Source organism: Macaca nemestrina, chromosome 1 (genome assembly GCF_043159975.1).
Source record: "Macaca nemestrina isolate mMacNem1 chromosome 1, mMacNem.hap1, whole genome shotgun sequence".
Classification (NCBI taxonomy): domain Eukaryota; kingdom Metazoa; phylum Chordata; class Mammalia; order Primates; family Cercopithecidae; genus Macaca; species Macaca nemestrina.
The window spans coordinates 163,510,351-163,527,942 of record NC_092125.1 but is presented as its reverse complement, the minus strand read 5'-3'; the positions used below and the strand labels follow the sequence as shown (position 1 = coordinate 163,527,942).

The 17,592-nt window shown below is 37.7% G+C and overlaps 1 protein-coding gene across 8 annotated transcripts in view; it reads left to right on the top strand.

Moving 5' to 3' along the window:
- Positions 1–17,261, top strand: part of LOC105498361 (leucine rich repeat containing 7) — a 571,142-nt gene extending 553,881 nt beyond the window's left edge. For 7 of the 8 annotated variants that reach the window (XM_024798135.2, XM_024798136.2, XM_024798139.2 and 4 more), the window contains one exon: positions 1,937–17,261. In XM_024798135.2, coding sequence (XP_024653903.2) covers positions 1,937–2,067 — 131 coding nt within the window. In that variant the 3' untranslated portion in view covers positions 2,068–17,261. The remainder of the gene's footprint in view (positions 1–1,936) is intronic. The other variant, XM_011770414.3, reaches the window with a different exon arrangement.
- The last annotated feature ends 331 nt before the right edge of the window (positions 17,262–17,592 follow it).

The window sequence follows — 17,592 nt, the reverse complement described above, 5'->3', positions numbered from 1 at the left end:
TCTGGGGGCATTTCTGTTTCTAGCATGTAAAACTGACCTGTCTTCATTGCTGCAGTTGCTACTGTAGATCCATCCCTCCACCTCCCCATGTTTTTCCAAAGGCAGTGGATGTCTGCTTCTATCCTGCTGAAAAAAAGATAAGAGGCCCCTTTAGAGTGATAGCTGTTCGGCGAGCCTTGAGTATCAACAGATGGTTACAGCTCCCAATTTGGGAGGAACTTTCTTGGGTGATCCTGGAACCTGGAGTAGTAGCATTAACCAAGACCCAAAGATGGAGTGCTTATAATGTTACTGACAACAACAAACAAAGCTTGTGTGCAATGGTGGGGGTGGCAATGCCTTTATAAAACTGTTTCCACTTCTGTTTTTAAAATGCTGGATTTTGCTGGATTGAGGGACTTTCTCTAAGCTTCTCAGCTTCTTTTTACTGGGACAGGTTCCAATCTTCCTTACTGTCAACACTGCCTGCAAGAGAATGGTTTGGAAACACTCCCTGGTAAGGATATGAATTGCACAGCTTCTACTTTGGAGAATTCAGTGATTTTTGAAAAACTGAGGGGGGAAAGTCTACTCTAAGTTTTTATTTAGAAAACATACAGTTAAAGTATAGGAATATTAAATCCCTTGGGATTTTAGCCATGTGGTTATGTCAACCTTCCCTAAGAACAGTTCTATGGGAAGTAAGGAGAAAAGACCTGAGAGAGGAGAAAATTTTCTGGTTAACTTCAGAGGCATTTCTTCAGCTGGTAGAGTCTTCCCAGTTGGGTTCTGAGCTCATGCTCTTTGTAACAACACACTGAGCACTAAGCAATGTAAGAAATGGGCCTGGATTAAGGCATGCAGAAATGAGAAGGATACCTCTGCAGCTCTGTCAATACTTCCACAAATTGTCTGCAAAACACCCCTTTTGTGCCTAACTTTGTTATGGCAGCACCTCAAAAAGTGGAAGGTTGTGAAATTCAGGCAGCATTTATATAAAAATTCCATGACTCTTGTTAGTCTACAGTTGGAATCATTATATAGTCCTACCAAAAGACAAGATCTGGGTCAAATTTCCACAGGTGAGATTTTCAAACCTAGCATAATTTTCTCTTCTCCTTTTTTTTAAAAAAACAAAAAAAAAACAAAAACAAAAAAGATTTTTATGTGGCTTTTTCTTTTCTTTTTTTTTTTTTTTTTTTTTTTTTGATACAGAATCTTGCTCTGTCACCCAGGCTGGAGTGTAGTGGTGCTATCTTGGCTCACTGTAACCTCCACCTCCCGAGTTCAGGCAATTCTCATGCCTCAGCCTCCTGAGTAGCTGGGATTACAAGTGCGAGCCACCACACTGGGCTAATTTTTGTATTTTCAGTAGAGATGGGGTTTCACCATGTTGGCCAGGCTGGTCTCGAACACCTGGCCTCAAATGATCCACCTGCCTTGACCTCCCGAAGTGCTGGGATTACAGGCATGAGCCACTGTGCCCAGCATTTTTTTCATTCTTTAAGCTAGCATAAATTTCACTGGGTGTAGAAATTGGTGTCAAAAGAAAGTTAAATGAATCACCCAATCTTTCTCTAGTTTTGAAAGTGTATTTTTTTATATCACTGTTGCACAAGTGTATTGTTTGTGCTTATTTTTTTCTTCTTTAAAATAATAGGTTAAATAAGCAGCCTAACAAATAGCCAAGTATCTTTACATCCAGAGTGAAATATCTTAGTACAGGGACTTTTATTTTCATAGCAAACTCTTGTATTTCCTCCACAGGAAAACATTTACTGTAGCTGAATCTTTGAGGCCTAAAGTATATTATTCATAAACTCAAAACATTTGGAGACATTTCATTGAAGAATATAACAACAACATTAAATATTATGATTATAAATATTAAAATAAATGTGTGTTGGGCGTCAACTACATATCAGGTACTACAAGGGATATAATGTGGTCCCCTCAGGACAGAATCTCACAGTCAAGAGGAAAGATGAGAGATGTTCCAGATCAAAGACAGTACAAGGCAATGTGGTGAGTCCTTTTGTTCCTGCCCTCAACCATCCTATTGCAAAAGGAAGTAGAGTCTTTATCTAGTCAAATCTGTTTCAGTCTGAGCATGGTTTGTTCCATTTGGAGCTACAGATAGGTCTTCTGCTGGTTCCTGTGACCTTCATACAGCTAAGATAAAGAGTGTCACGAGGCCGGGTCCGGTGACTTATGCCTGTAATCCCAGCACTTAGGGAGGCCGACGCAGGTGGATCACTTGAGGTCAGGAATTGGAGACCAGCCTGACCAACATGGTGAAACCCCATCTCTACTAAAAATATAAAAAATTAGCCAGGCATGGTGGTGCGCACCTGTAATTCTAGTTACTGAGGAGGTTGAGGCAGGAGAATTGCTTGAACCCAGGAGGCGGAGGTTGCAGTGAACTGAGATCGCGTCATAGCTCTCCAACCTGGGTGACAGAGTGAGACTCCATCTCAAACAAACAAAAAAAAAAGTGTCACGAAAAGTGTGAGCTGGATGAGTATTTGCCAGGATTTAGGGCAACATTTGATAGTCTAAACGTGGCAAGTGTGAATGCCTTACTAGACAAGATAAATAGCAACCAAAATCTCTTGAATCTCTGGGAGAGGAGTGAGATTTTTGCCAATTTGTTTGTTCTAAAGAGGAAAGGAAATGAAGAATGGTGTCCCTCAACTTGGTCCAGCACCGCGTCTGTATGCCCCTGACATTATAGGAGAAGGAGATGGAATTCGACACTTTAAAAAGCATGGGGGGTTTGCTTGAAAAGTCTTCTAGATTCTGTGGCCCCAAAAAGTCCCTCCTATGACCACTATCAGGGAGGTGGGAGTCCTTGCTGTCCAATATTAGAGTGACCCACTCAGAAATGCAAGGAGTTGAACAGTCAGCTGGCTGCATTTCATGTTTATTTACTCCACTTTTTGGGTGGAGAACATTTTCACTGCACACTGCTCAAGTGATCCCCTGAAAATGCTGTTTACATGAGACTGGATCACACATATCCATATATGATCAACATCTGCTCTTCTAAGGAATTCTGATCCTCTGAATCTGGAAATTGTTTTCTTTTCTTCACCCTATGCATGCTCAGTGTTTTAGACACATACAAATCCTTACTTTTCTGTGTATTCACTGTGTTTTGTATTTCAGCTTTTGCGCACACTATCCCACTACTGGAATGCCTTCCTCTCCCTATTCCCTTTCTAAATTATTAAAATCATATGCAGCCTTCAGAGCCCGGCTCAAACAGCACTAGAACCATGAAACCCTCCCTAATCTTCATGGAAAAAGCTTTCTGTACTGAGCACTGCCATATTAATTTTTTCTTATATTTTTTAGTATCTTTCCCATTCTGCCTGAGATCATAGCTATTTGGGGTTTGTTTTTCCTATGAACTTTAAGCTTTTTGAGAGAGAGGATCAGACAATACTTAACAAAGGCCTTCTAGACAGAACAGCCTCAGGAGAGGTAAAATGACCAGATGTTTTGTTTACCATATATCCTTAATGCCTGTCATAGTATCATAAGCACAGTATAGGTTCTCAATAAATATTTGTGTAATTATAAAGTGGATGACAGGCCTGGCGCATAGAGCACTTTATAAATATTGAACTAAACAGCAAGTTGATGTTCAATTTGTGTAACCTTAAACTACCAACCTTTCATCTTCTCAGTTGACTCACAATTCCCAGTTAAAAAAATGTTTTCCTTTTTAAATCAGTTTTCCTCTTCAGCATTTTTCTAAGACATTTTTGGTCTTTTCTGCAGTGTTTCAGCAGTTACATTTAATTTTCCTTTTATGTGTTCTAAGGACCTTAACACTACCCAAAAAGTAACACCATTCAAAAAGTTTAAGAAGTGGCATTTATTTAATTAGAGCACATTATATCTATCCTGTTGATTTGCTTGGGATTTATTTCTCTTTGAGAAGAAGTCAAGCACATTGTGACTTGGTAGATTACGTTACCTAAGCAATTTTTACAATTTGGAGGTGGAAGGAAGAATAAAAGATGTCATGAGACAGACGGGGCTATGGAAGTGTAGTTGGGAGAAAGGGGTTTCCACCCCCCAATTTAGCTCTAAATTTTAATTAAACTGCTGCCAAATGCTGCCCGTCCTGTAAGTAGATAATCTGAATCATCTATCCACAGGCCTTTGGCCACAGTTGAGCATGACAATGTTTACACACTGCATTTTGGCATCATTTTATGAATAGATCCTACCCCCTATATCCCTAAAGTGAAGATGTCATATAGTTCAGCCACAATTCTCAAGCCACTGTCAAAGCTATATAACTGATATGATTAACTATTTAGATAGAGCACAGAAAAAAATCAGGGTTACCTTGACAAAACCATATTCCCCCTCCCAAACTTTTGTAGAGATAGAATCTGGCCTGTTGATCTCAAAGTAGAAAGAGAGCATGCTATTTATACTGCCATGAGCATTGGCTTCATTAGATCCTTCCCTTGAAAGGACAAAAAATGGAATCCAGCCCCTTGAAAGAAAAATGATATCTAAGTGGGAATCCAATGATATCTAAGAGCCCCAGGTTGGTAAGCTTCTAACCACAATCCCTTTATTACCTCATGGGACCTTCATTTCCTTTCAAGTAAAACATTTCTGTCCTAGCTTTCTCACAAAAATATTTCCCATGTCTTTCCATTTGGGTTTCGCAGCAAAGTGACTCCAGAATTGTGTGAAATATTCCCAAACATCAAATGTTTTGTCATTGACTATTTTACTTATACTATTAATATAAATTACCCCTATTCTACCTCTGCTTTTTAATTTCTTTGTATAAAGAGAACTTGATAACTATCAAGTTAATTATGTCTTCTTTTCATAAAATTTTTGATTTAGAAAGATTTAAAGACATGAGTATGCCTTGAAGGCAACGGCCACCATTGCTGTCTTTGATAGCATGCTGCCCCAAACTCTCCAGGGGGCTACTCTTTGGTATCTTATAGCCCAGTGTCTATACATTTATACGGGTAAAAAATGCCAATGTCTCTTTGAACAAAAATCAATGAGAAATGAACTGGAAAAGTGAAATATTAATTGAGAGAGTGACATTATCTTAGGATAGTAAGAATATTTTAGAATAGTAAGAGCACTTTAATGAAATATTTTTAAGAGCATTTTGGAATAATGAGTGAGTAGGAACAAGAACAGACTAGGGCTAGGAAAGAGGGAAATTAATAAGTTATTAAGGAAGAAAGAATGAAAAAGACAAAAGAAGGGTGATAGAGGACTGATACAGAGAATGAGAGAGGAACTGGATAAAAGAAATCAGATTCAGGCAGATCGTCCGGTCTCTTGGTGCTGGTGACCATGCCAGCCCCAAATTCCCCTCCTCTCTCTGCTGTCTTGGCCAGAAGGGTAATCGTTCCGCCCTTCTTGGTTTCTAACTTCCCTCCTGCTCTTCCAGGTGTCAAAAGAAAAATTTACAATAAAATAAGGTGCATATTAGAAATATATTTAGTTTAATTGCTATTCATTTCTAGAAACTATTTTTTCTAATGTCATAGGTAATGCTTTAGTCATACAACTTCTCAGAACAAGGAAAAAAAGTTATCTCATTTAAAAAAATTACCAGAGTACTTAAATAAAGGCTAATGTCAGACAGTGTGGCTGTAGGTAAAAGCTCTGTGGAGAAAGGAGCAAAGGTAGTGTCCTATCAAGACAGAAAGGGACCTTGAGAGGATCTGGTTCATCTGTCAATCTTCAGGGAAGGATTCATGCTATTCTTAAATTCCTCCAGAGAAGGGGTGAACACTTCCCTTTGTAACCTACCCTTATAAAGCAACAAATTGTGTTTCATCTCAATAAAATCCTGCAGTTTAAATTACTGCGTTCAAGTCTGGCAAACACTGTCCTCATATTTAGTTGTACACATCCACATACTTTATTTTAAAAGAAACATGTGTCTGCAGTTCAGAAGAGCCACCACTAGATGGAGACCTCATATCTACATTTTAAATCGCAGCCTTGGCAATGCTCTAGCTTGGGTGAGCACAGGCTCTACACAGTCCGGTATTTGTTGTTGTCGTGGGCGCTTTTTGTTCGTTTGTATTCAGACAGTGTCTCTCTGTCGCCCAGGCTGGAGCGCAGTGGCGCGATCTCGGCTTACTGCAACCTCCACCTCCTGGGTTCAAACGATTCTTCTGCCTCAGCCTCCCGAGTAGCTGGCACTACAGGCGTGCACCACCATGCCCGGTAATTTTTGTATTTTTAGTAAAAACAGGTTTTCTCCATGTTGCCTAGGCTGGTCTTGAACTCCTGGGCTCTATCGATGCGACGCCTCGGCCCCTCAAAGTGCTGGGATGGCCTTACACAGTCCGTTTTTATGCCCCTTGTGCTGATACAATTGCTAACAACACCACTTCCCTTTCTCTTCTGAGAAAATTTGAAACAGTGCTCTAAATTTACACAATTTAAGGAAAAAAAAAAAGAGCTTTGAGCTTATTTTAAGCAGTTTATGTGTTTTTTTACTAAACCTCTTAGGTTGTATAAATCACCCAAAACCTAATGAGATGGAAACCACTCTCATCATTAAGTCTTGAGTGTTTAAAGTTTTGATGTTCTTTAATTGTTCAGTTTAGTTATTATGCCCACCAGTTTAATAGTTCTTCTCTAACTTGTGTTTTTCCAAATATTTTGCTCCCATCTCCCATTACTTTAGCCACACTTCCTTCAGGTATGCCCATCGCAAGTATGTGGGTTTAGATTTGCCTCGAGTTATCAAAATTTATTTTTAAAGTTGACTTTCCAAAACTTAAGCATCAAGAACTGCGGTTAATTTTCCTAGCCTTCTTTATGTAATTCTAAAACTAGTCCAATCTGAATATGTGTGTATCTGGGTATAGGCTTTATTTCCATCTGGCAATAACTAGGCATCTAGAATAAACTCCTGATTTTTCATTTTATTTGTGTGTATGAGTAATCAGCATAATATGACAGATTTTATTTTATTATGAAGTGAATAAGAAATGTATTTCAAAATGTCTCTAACAAAGTGATCATCGGATTCCCAAGGTAGTTTGCAATCTCCCCAGCCTCTCTCCTTTCAGTGGGAATATCTAGGTGTTGAAAGCAGAGAACCCTGGCAGCCTTGGTGACATGTGTCTTCAAACTATTTTGGTTCTTCTTAGTCATTTGAAATTCTAGGGCCTCTGATGGCTGGACCATTGCTAAAAAGGCCAAATGTTTTTGTTCACTTCCTCTAAGCTAATTATATCCTCATCCTCACAACTTAGCCAGCCTCCTGGTCTGGGCTTCTCCTTTGCTAATTCCATCGAAGCCCTGCTTATTTATGGGTTTCAGGTACTCCCCTGCTGAGCGTTTAATCTTTTTTCTTCCAACCCCGGAGCAAAGGTAGATGGAAGACAAGGTGTTCTTTCCCAAAGTTGATGTGAAGCCATTTATATCCTCTGGTGTTTTCCTCCAAAAAAACAATTTCCTTCTAGCCACACGATCACCAGATACTAGTACAGAGTACTCTTTCTTAGCAAATTCCATTTAACCTTCTTTGGGGGTTCATATTTTGTAAGTTCTTTCTGACCTCAAGCCTGCCAATTTTAATGCACCATTTCAGGTTTGTTTACCAAGTGTTCTTCCTCTCTTTTCAGAGAAGTTAAATATCTCCTTAACAAATTTAAATTGTACACAACAGTGTCACCCATTTTAAAGCAAATCTCAGCAGGTGTCCACCATTGTTTTGGATACAGTTTTTGAGTTTTTGATTTGCCTGATTTGCTATTTCATCTTTTTTATTCCTTCTATTTTCCATAACCTTTTAATGATAGGTTTAGTTGTAAAATCCAGAACTATTTAAATACTAGAAAAATTAGAATGTTACTGAAGAGTATAAGAGAAAATGTCTTGAAAGTTTCTATGTATTCCAACTGTGCTTTTTCTTTTTTCCTTTCTTTTGCACTATCTCAGATTTTTGATATCAACTATTATCAAAGTACTTTTTTCTTTGTCTTCTACAGATAATCTTACTTTTTTATTCCTAGGAGCAACCTCTTGCTCAGTGCTTGCTATCCAGCCACTAGCATAGTTCCCCAGGAGCAGGCTATGGTTATCTCCTCAAAGCACAGGGGCTTGTGGCTTCTTCTTTTCACTTTTTTACTCATCCCCGTGCCATACTGTAGAACAAACATCATTTTTTAGTTCTGTCACGATGTAAAGAGGTTGAGAAGCTCTGCTTTTAGGTACAACAAATGGAAATATCATCTAGACTGGGTTGGGGTGCAGGACCCCCAGCAGCTGCGTGAAGAGAAGAAAGCAGGAGAAGCTGTCACTTAAAATGCACTGAGATCCTTTTGAAATATTTCATGCACACCTCCCCTCCCCCAACCCAAGGGTGCTGGTTGTCCAATTCTGTCACCACCCTGACAAATAAGTGAATAACTGTCATATTCAAGACTCCGCTTTTATTGATGATCATTAAGCTAGAATCTGTAAAAGAGAAAAAGAGAAAGTTGTTAGAAATCTGTAAAAGAGAAAGTTGTTAGATTGTTAAAACAATCAAGACAGTATAGACAAATATTACAAGGCAAGAACAGTTTGGATGATGATATCCTGGAGAAAAAAATCACTTTTAGGGAATGGGACTTGTTCACTGTCTGTCTTGATTGTTTTAAACCAGCCATCTTTGATAGCCAGTTTGGGGACATAAATCTTCAGCCATACTTATAGAATCATTCAACTAAGCAACAGGTGTCTTGCACTTGATAGGCTCTCACAGTCTCATTATGATCAAGACGGATATTCCAGCAGAACATCACTGCTCTATTCTTTATAAAACGATGAATGTTGCTAGCAAACAGTTCAGGCATTTGTGGCTGTTTCCCAGAGAAATTCAAACTTGGGAATTAATATCTCTGTGTGTGTGTGTGTGTGTGTGTGTGTGTGTGTGTGTGTGTGTGTGTGTGTGTGTCTATGTATCTCATCAGGCACTTTTTTTTTTTTTGCATTTCCACATAATTCCCAAAAAATGATAGTTACTATCCCTGTCACCTAGGGCCCTAGGTCATCATAAACTACTCAAAGTGAAGGGACTATATTTTCTTCTTTTGCTTGGTCTTGCCATAAATATGCCCAGCAGGTTCACTCATACCCCAAAATATATACTCATATTTCGAATATTCATCCAGACCTGTAGGTTTGAATACAGGGATGTTTAAGTAATTCTCTTGTAAGTCTGCCTCTGGACCATTCTAAGGTTTGTCCTCTAGCCAATCTATATGTTTATCCTTTTTTAAAAGAATTATTAAACTGTTAAAACACAGTCTTTTTCTCACTGTGCATTCAATTAATCAACAAATGTTAATGAACAAAAGGTTATGTTCAAAGTTCTATTATAAGAACAATGGAAGATACAGATATAAATAAGCCATGTTCCTGCCCCTCAAGAAACAGTCTAGCGGGGAGACACACACAAAGTCTAATAAGTGCTATCATGTAGGTACAAAATATGGGGAGAGAACACTGTATTCTCGCTTTCTCTTACAGTTTAGTAAAATGGTAAATGCTTCCTTTCTGCTTTATTGCTTTTTAATGTTTGTTTTTTTTTGTTTTTGTTTTTTTTTCTGAGACAGGGTCTTGCTCTGTCACCCAGGTTGGAGTGCAGTGGCATGATCATGGCCCACTGCAGCATTGACCACCTGGGCTCAAGTGACCCTCCAGCCTCAGCCTCCTGAGTAGCTGGGACTACAGGCATGCACCACCACTCCTGGCTAGTTTTTTTATTTTTTGTAGAGACAGAGTCTTGCTATGTTGCCCAGGCTGGTCTCGGACTCCTGAGCTCAAGTGGTCTCGGACTCCTGAGCTCAAGTGATCCTCCCACCTCAGCCTCCCAAAGTGCTGGGATGATAGGCATGAGCCACCATCCATGGCTCTATTGCTTTTATAATATGACCTAAGGAACGTTTTTCTGTTAGGAAGGAAAGTTCTTGTCCCTTCTGTATGTGTGTGTATATATATATATCTTGTCAAAAAGGACAAGGCTCAGGTGACAGTGGGGACATAAATAACTGCAATATCATCCTGAATAAATCATATCATGGAGAGATAGTAACAGACTAGCTAAGCTCGAGCTTTCCACTTTCCTTGACTCTGTCGTTCCGAGGAGTAGCCTTTTTGGGTCAAAGTCAGAGGGGGCTTGCAGGAATCAAGGGCACCTCCTCCTTTCTGGAGGAAGGAACTTCATCTTAAGACTTGATAACAAAGGCTTACTGTTCCACCTAAAGTGATCAATCTGAGGAAAGAAGAGAAGTTAACCATTAGTGTCCCTTGAAAGCTTTAAAATAATGCGTTTGTGTTTTAAACACCTAAGAAAAATGTCATACATCTGGTGGACTTGCATATCTTTAACACTTACCACTTACACACGAGGAAAACATTACACTCTTTACTGTTAGCGAACACTCCACTACTGGGGGTTGCTTTGTGTTTAAGTACCTGATAGGACCCACTAGAGTTCAGTAAGAAATGCAACTGGAACAACCCATAAGATAAAGTTTTCTAGAAGTAAAAAAACTAAAGAAGGCCTGGAATTATGCAGACACAGATCAAGTCTCATGCATGTCATTTAGACAGGCAGCCGAAATGCTGACATGGCCTATGCAGCCAGAGCCTTCGCTTAAGAGTTCTCCAATGTTGACAATTACAGCTGCCCTAGCAGCCTCTCTAAGCACTAAGTAGTGTAGCCTCTAAACCCTTACAACTTATTCTAAGGGAAGAATCTCTTTAGAGATTACATTACACCAGCAAGAGAATATTAATAGCCCATATGGCTTTATTTCCAACAAAATCCCAGAGTTTTTGCTTGCTCTTAGAGGTTAAAATCAAAGATTTTTCACTCAGGATTAGCCTAGATGTAGAATTGCGACTGTATAATAAAGTTGAGTTCAAAAAGTGTATGAGTTCAGTTATGGTCTGGAAAATTAGCTGCCATTTTGTGATGAAGTGTTTGGTTTTTCCTTGTAGAAACTTAGTGTCATGGCGCATCAACTTAGAAAATGTGAATTTATTAAAAATATGCGATGGATTGTGCAGCATGCTTACATTTGAAAATGGAGATTGTGCCTTTAAATACTTAATCAAAGGACTCCTGACCTTCAAGTACCAGTTTGGGCATATTACTGGAGATCCAGGTTGAAAGGTATTGAAAAAAAAGCTCTGTATCTTTGTATATTCAGTTGTCAACATGGAGAAGCCACCTTTTAAAAAATATCAGTTCTGTAAAGCACAATGCCTGCTACACAGACATCATTATTCTACTAAAAGTCTTTTTTTTTTTATTCCAAATACTTGTGGTAGTAGAAAGCAATAAATATTCTAAAATGAGGGATATTGGTCCTTTTGTGACTGAGTTATATGATAAACTAAGGGAAACTACGTAAGTTATGTCTATAACTCTTTAAGGTACATGATATAGCAAATAATCACTTATACAACCTCATAGAAACTTGAGAGGATTAATCAAATTGTTTAAAAATTTTCAAGGAGCCAAATTTAAATTCTCAATACCCTATGAGATTTTTTGTAACTATTTTAGATTTTTATCTGAAGAATGCATAGATATAGTAAAACCATTAAATACAGTAGTATCTGGTGGCCTTTCTGTGTGGAGGAGCTCGTTTGTCCAAGGTATGATCTACCAGTGAGAGGATCAGTGCCAAGGCACAACAAAAGCTAATCATTCTTAGTTTAATCCTGACCAGCTAGTCTTCCTCCAGACATCAGCTACCTGATTTTAAAGAGATCATGTTAGAAATGAAAAGCAGCAGTCTCTATCATGTTAAATTCAAAGGCCTAGCTGCTTGTGAAGACCCTATTATGCTTTATTTGCCTATCTAAGAAAGAGATCTGCCTACCTGTCTTTAGGAAAAAGCAATGCTTTATGTAGCTTCAATTAGTCCTACATCAGGTTATTCTAATGGTTCCTGCTGCAAAAACCAAGCACGTAAGTCACTAGAATCCTGAAAGTCACTAGAATATTGATATAAGGAATTCTGTGTCAGCAATATCACAGTATTCAAACCTCTGTTTAGGGTCCTGCATGTATTATCAAATTGGCCTCCAAACAGCAAGTGATAGAAAATTCAGGTGTTTTATTGGATTTCAGAATTCAAATTCAGAATTAAGTACTCTTGGGATAAAGGAAATTAATGAGCTTTTGACATTTCAATAACCCCTTGAGATTGTCAAAGGCTTCAATAAGGAACTCTGACAAATAGGTCAGAAAGTCCTAAGTGAGAAAGAAAACAAGCATGTCTAGTGAAATTCGTCCAGTGTACATAACACTGCACACAAAGCATATTTTATTCAGACCATTTGCATTCAGATGTACCCCAAAGACTACTATGCTATAATGGCTTGTCTCCTACTTCCTGGCCTCTAGCCCTCCCCATTGCCTAGGTGGACGTTATGTTTTTAGTTTTTCCTTTGTGGGAGAGGGAAGAAGAGGACATCAGGTGAAGTGTGCCATTACTATTTGAAAACTAGCTCTGCAGGAAGGGTTAAATCAAATCCTTTACAGGGTGACCTTCCTATATCTCCTTAGAGCAACTGCATTTCAAAACAGGCCAAAGCTGAAGTCATAGAATGAGACATTAATTGTAGGTTTTCAGGAAAGCTTCGGGGACACAGCAGGTACATTCTCCTAGAGCCTTTGAAAATACAACATGTAAGTCCTTCTCAGATTAGGCTGAAACTCCAAATCCTTGTTAAAGGTTTTCCTGGAATCCTACCAGATCAGTTTATTATTAAGTACTGACTGAATGACAGAAAAAGGTACACAAGGAGGACTTGTATCACGTGAAGTAAGATAATTATTTCCTTAATGAGAAACTTAATTCTAGGTTACTTACAATAGCTGCCTTATTGGGGGAAGGGAGGCATAGATTTGCAAATGGTGGGTTTTTTTTGTTTTTGAGTATTTGAAAAGATGCATCAAGCAATAATAAACTAGATATGCAATAATCTTGTCGAGTAGTATGTGCTGGTTTTGGAAAGGTGAAAAGAGAATTGTTACATCAGGCCGCTTTTATCAAGCTAAGTATGGGCATGCCTTTCCAAAGGGTATATTTGATCCTACGGTTAATTTTAACATTTGGACCGGAAGCTTAACCTCATCAGGAGTGGAGTTAGATTTTACAGAGTTCCCCTTATCCAAACTACAGCATGCTTACTACTTTCTCCCTGCATTTTTCACACCTCAGCCTCCTAGGGCCAGCTACTGGCAAGTCATTTTGTCCATTTTCATTGATCTGGCCACATAAGGAATATCCTGTTTCTTTAAATCCTCAATGCTTAAATTGCCATGTAGAAATCAACTCCCTATCAATTTTCTACATTTAATCCTTGGCTTCTTGTCACATTTTCATTTTTCTGCACTGGTTCCCATGGCAACAAGTCTGTTGGCAGAGAAAGTATGACTCTGCTTTTAGTCTTCTGCACAGGACAAAATCCTTCTGGTGATCCTCAGGCAAGTATCATATAAAAAGTCAGGAATTGACTACAGTTTCCTTGGCTAATGCCTCTAATCCTTTACTCTCTCTCGCATGCATTTTCCACCTTATTCCCAAACTAGGCTTGAGAAAAAAAGCATTCAAGGGCCCTGCCCAGTATCTCTTTAACTACTGATCCAAGTATTCAAAGGCCCTCCTGTCCAATCACAGCTGCAAAGACTGAATATTTTGGTTCAGACGGCTTTCCCTTCTCCCTAAGTATCAGCAACTTAACTGACATAAATGCATAATTAATGACACGGACCACTGGGAGCAGCATCGAGAAGCAACTTTCAGTCAGTTTTCTATAAACTTTCCTCAGTTAGCATCTAAGGTGTAGCCCAGGGAATAAGTATGTCCTGAATTGAGCCTTAAATCAGTGTCTAATAAGGCAATGGAACATTCAAGCAGATTTTCCCCTAATGAGTAGTTAAGTGGCAGAGGAGGAGAGGCCAAGGAGTCATCCCAGAGTTCTAAGCTCATAAAGAGGAAGAGATAACAAAGATGTAGGTAAGAAAAGAGGACATTGTAACTGGTAGCTGCATATGAGCAAGGGAGCTTCATTCAGTTGGGACCATTCAGGGTTCAAGTATGAAAAAGGTATGAAGGCTACCGAAAAATAAAGAAATGGAGCATGGAGAAAGAAAGGGTTAGGAGTTAACAGTCAGTAGAAAGGGAGCCTGCAAATGAGAGAATAGCTTCATGCAGGCTTTGGCCCAACTCTGTCTACAAATATTTTTGCAAATAATGTTTCTCTTAATAAAATGACATATTTTGTTTTGAACTTTGGAATTCCATTGCGACTTGGCACTAAATTATAGGCCTAGCAATCCTAAATCTCCTATGTCCTCAATATCTAGAAACAAGCAGGAACTGTTTGTCAGAAATTAAACAGGACTTGTGTGAATGTGCTTTAAAAAAAAAAAAAATCAATGAATTCAGGGGAATGAAAATACACGTTAGAAATAAAAATGTGGTTATCTCAGCTATACTTAAGAAAATTATCAAATGTAAGTGATCCTTTTTTGCTAGATCTTATAAAATATGTGATACTTAAGTACATGGAAGTTTTAAAGTTAGCTGCTTATATTATACAAAGATATTTTTGGCTCTTTAAAGGTTATTTTCCTATATTAAGAAAAGCTTTCTTATATTAAAAACTTTTATTGTGACTCAGGTTTTGTGTCTATGTACAGGCACACATACATAGGAGGTGTTTTTCTTTGCACATTTGTTTTGCACAGCTAAAATAATGAGGTTAAATAATGCCCAGGTATGCAGGTCAATTGACCTTTTTAATAGCTTAAGGAAAGCATTTGACAAATGGACAAAAGAAATCACATTGTATTTCTTTATATCTCTCCATTCCTCTTACCCTTCCCCAACCCTCTACTAAAGAATGTGTCTTATTTAGTCAGGAAATCTTATGTAATTTTTTTTGGAAAGTCCATAGGAAAAGCAAGATGAAACTCTCAGGCAGACAACATAAAGCAGCTCCCATATCTGCTAGAAAGGTCACTGATCTTCAGAATATATTGTTGAAATAATTTTTATTTTCAATACTTATAGTCTTTCCACTCAGAGGACTCTATTTGTCTTGAATGTGGAAAAGGCATCTGGTTCAGGTCAGTAAGGACTGTTGTATGTTAAGTTTTACTCTAGAAAATTTGGTTTTAGCTTTGATGACACCTAGCGTCAGTGGAATGCAATGAATGCTTAATACTTCGGCTTTATAATGTTTGGGCATTTCTCTTGAACATCCTCAAGTACACTTTCATCCTTGAAAATGCAAGCCTATTTTCTGTTTGAAATGAAGAGAAAGGTAATTGATAGTCAGATAAACCAGGCAGTTTTTGTCTGAAGAGCCAATCAAGTTTCTCTTTGTACTCAGTAGGGACTAAAGGAAGCTTAAAGATAATGACATTGTCTTCATATGAAGAAGAAATTTTTTACTAGTGGAAAATTAGAAGTAAATCTACCAAATTCTGTTTGTAAATTTTAAAGACCACCACAAAAGACCTTGAAAAAAGTGAGATGACTGCAAGATTACTGTCGGTTATTGAAAGTACTACAGTTTTATTTTTTCCACTTTGTAACTGCCCAAGGGCTTCCCCAACCAGGTATATATAAGAAAACCATAACATGAACTAGGCTCTTTCTATTCACAAAATAAATATTAAACTAACATAAGCAATTCTGAAGGAAGACAGTGGTAGGTTTTCAGATGGTTTCTTAAAAATTATATGTAAAAGGATACTAGATATTATGTTTTGGATGTTTTTTAAGTATCTATGAAAATTATTTTTTCCTAAACTATTTGATAATTGATTACTTTTGACCTCAGTTATTTTGGGGCATAATCCTTTTACTGCTCTATAAAGAAGTTCTAATTCTACCTATATGAATTGGTATTTTCCCATATGCCAAACACACACACATAAATTTTCCTTTTCTCATTTCAGGTCATATAATTCAGTTAGTGAAATATTTCACTCTTCTGTAAGTTTAAGAAAAATTCCTAAGCAGTGATCCAACTTTGGGTCACTATTTTAGTAAAATGAAGATAGTCTCTAGACTTTTTTTTTTTTTTAATGATACCTGACTTCACTACCATATGTGCAGCACAACAGTGACATCTTAAGGCCAAGTAACCAGAGCTCCTTTACCCAGAGAAAGAACTTGAATTGGGATCTGATTTCAAAGAAATCCCATTATATTATCAAGTCGTTTTCAAATTTACAATATTCGACTGGTAGAGAAAGTGCTTCTTTATGACTTCTTTTGCAGTCTTTGTGAATCTTTTATGTGCAATAGTAAACATTGACATTTTACATAGACATATTGTATATTAATGCATGCATTTCACTGCATAGTTTATTGACACTCCCCTTGTAAAGCTTTTATGGAAGAACCAACAAGCCACAGCAGTATAGCAAAAGAGGCTTAATCTTTATAAATTGGGGCCTTTTCTGTCTCTTTGCTAGCCTAGGTGGCTGTATACAAATTCGGGTGGGAGGGGGCAGGAAACACCTCTTAACATTTAAGGTTTTCTACTTGGGTGTACTCTAGCCAATTCAAAACAAATTGCTTACTTTAATAATACAATTTTACCATTTTATAAAAAAAATTAAATCACAACATGTTTAACTGAAATGGCTGTATTGTAACTAATATTTTGAGATAATTGTGATTTTGAGCTTAAATTATATATAAAAAATTGTCATTTTTGTATGTGTTAAAAAGACTACTATATCACAATTAAAAGTACTTTTTAGTTGAACTACATATTGATGTAAATAAAACTGAATGAAGACATATTTACTACTTTATTAACATAGATCGTGAATGTACTTACTGGTTTTTTTGCAGTATGAGACCATAACAACCTTGAAAGCTGCTTCATTTTATGTGCAAAGAAGTCCTATGAAACTATATTTTAAATTTACTGAACCAGTGAAATTAATTACTTTGTCAGTTAATTTGCAAATGCAAGCTGTATTCTCAAGTTTTATTTTATGTATTGACACTAATTGGTAAAGGTGTACAATGTGATTAGAATGCATTTTGAAGATGCTTTCTGTACAGATACAAAATACAGGGACTAAAATAATGCTGTGCAGTGTATAGCAGAGCCATTTTTCGGCTTTGGTGTACTCAACTTTTTCAGTATTTAAAAAAGTGTTTTGAATAACATAAAAGTCTCCTTATTGTATAAATAATAAAATGTCACCTTATTGTAAAGTGTCTTTTGTTTACTATCAAAGCAGACCTCGTAGTCAGCAACAGAGTTGTAATAAGAAAAAGACATGTTTTTGTTTTTATATTTTTTTGAGATGGAGTTTCACTGTCACCCAAGGCTGGAGTACAGTGGCGCGATCTCGGCACTCTGTCACCCTCCACCTCCTGGGTTCAAGTGATTCTCCTGCCTCAGCCTCCCAAGATGCTGGGATTACAGGCACATGCACCATGCCCGGGTAGTTTTGTTCTGTTTTGTTTTGTTTTTTGTATTTTTAGTAGAGATGGGGTTTCACTATGTTAGCCAGGCTGGTCTTGAACTCCTGACCTCAAGTGA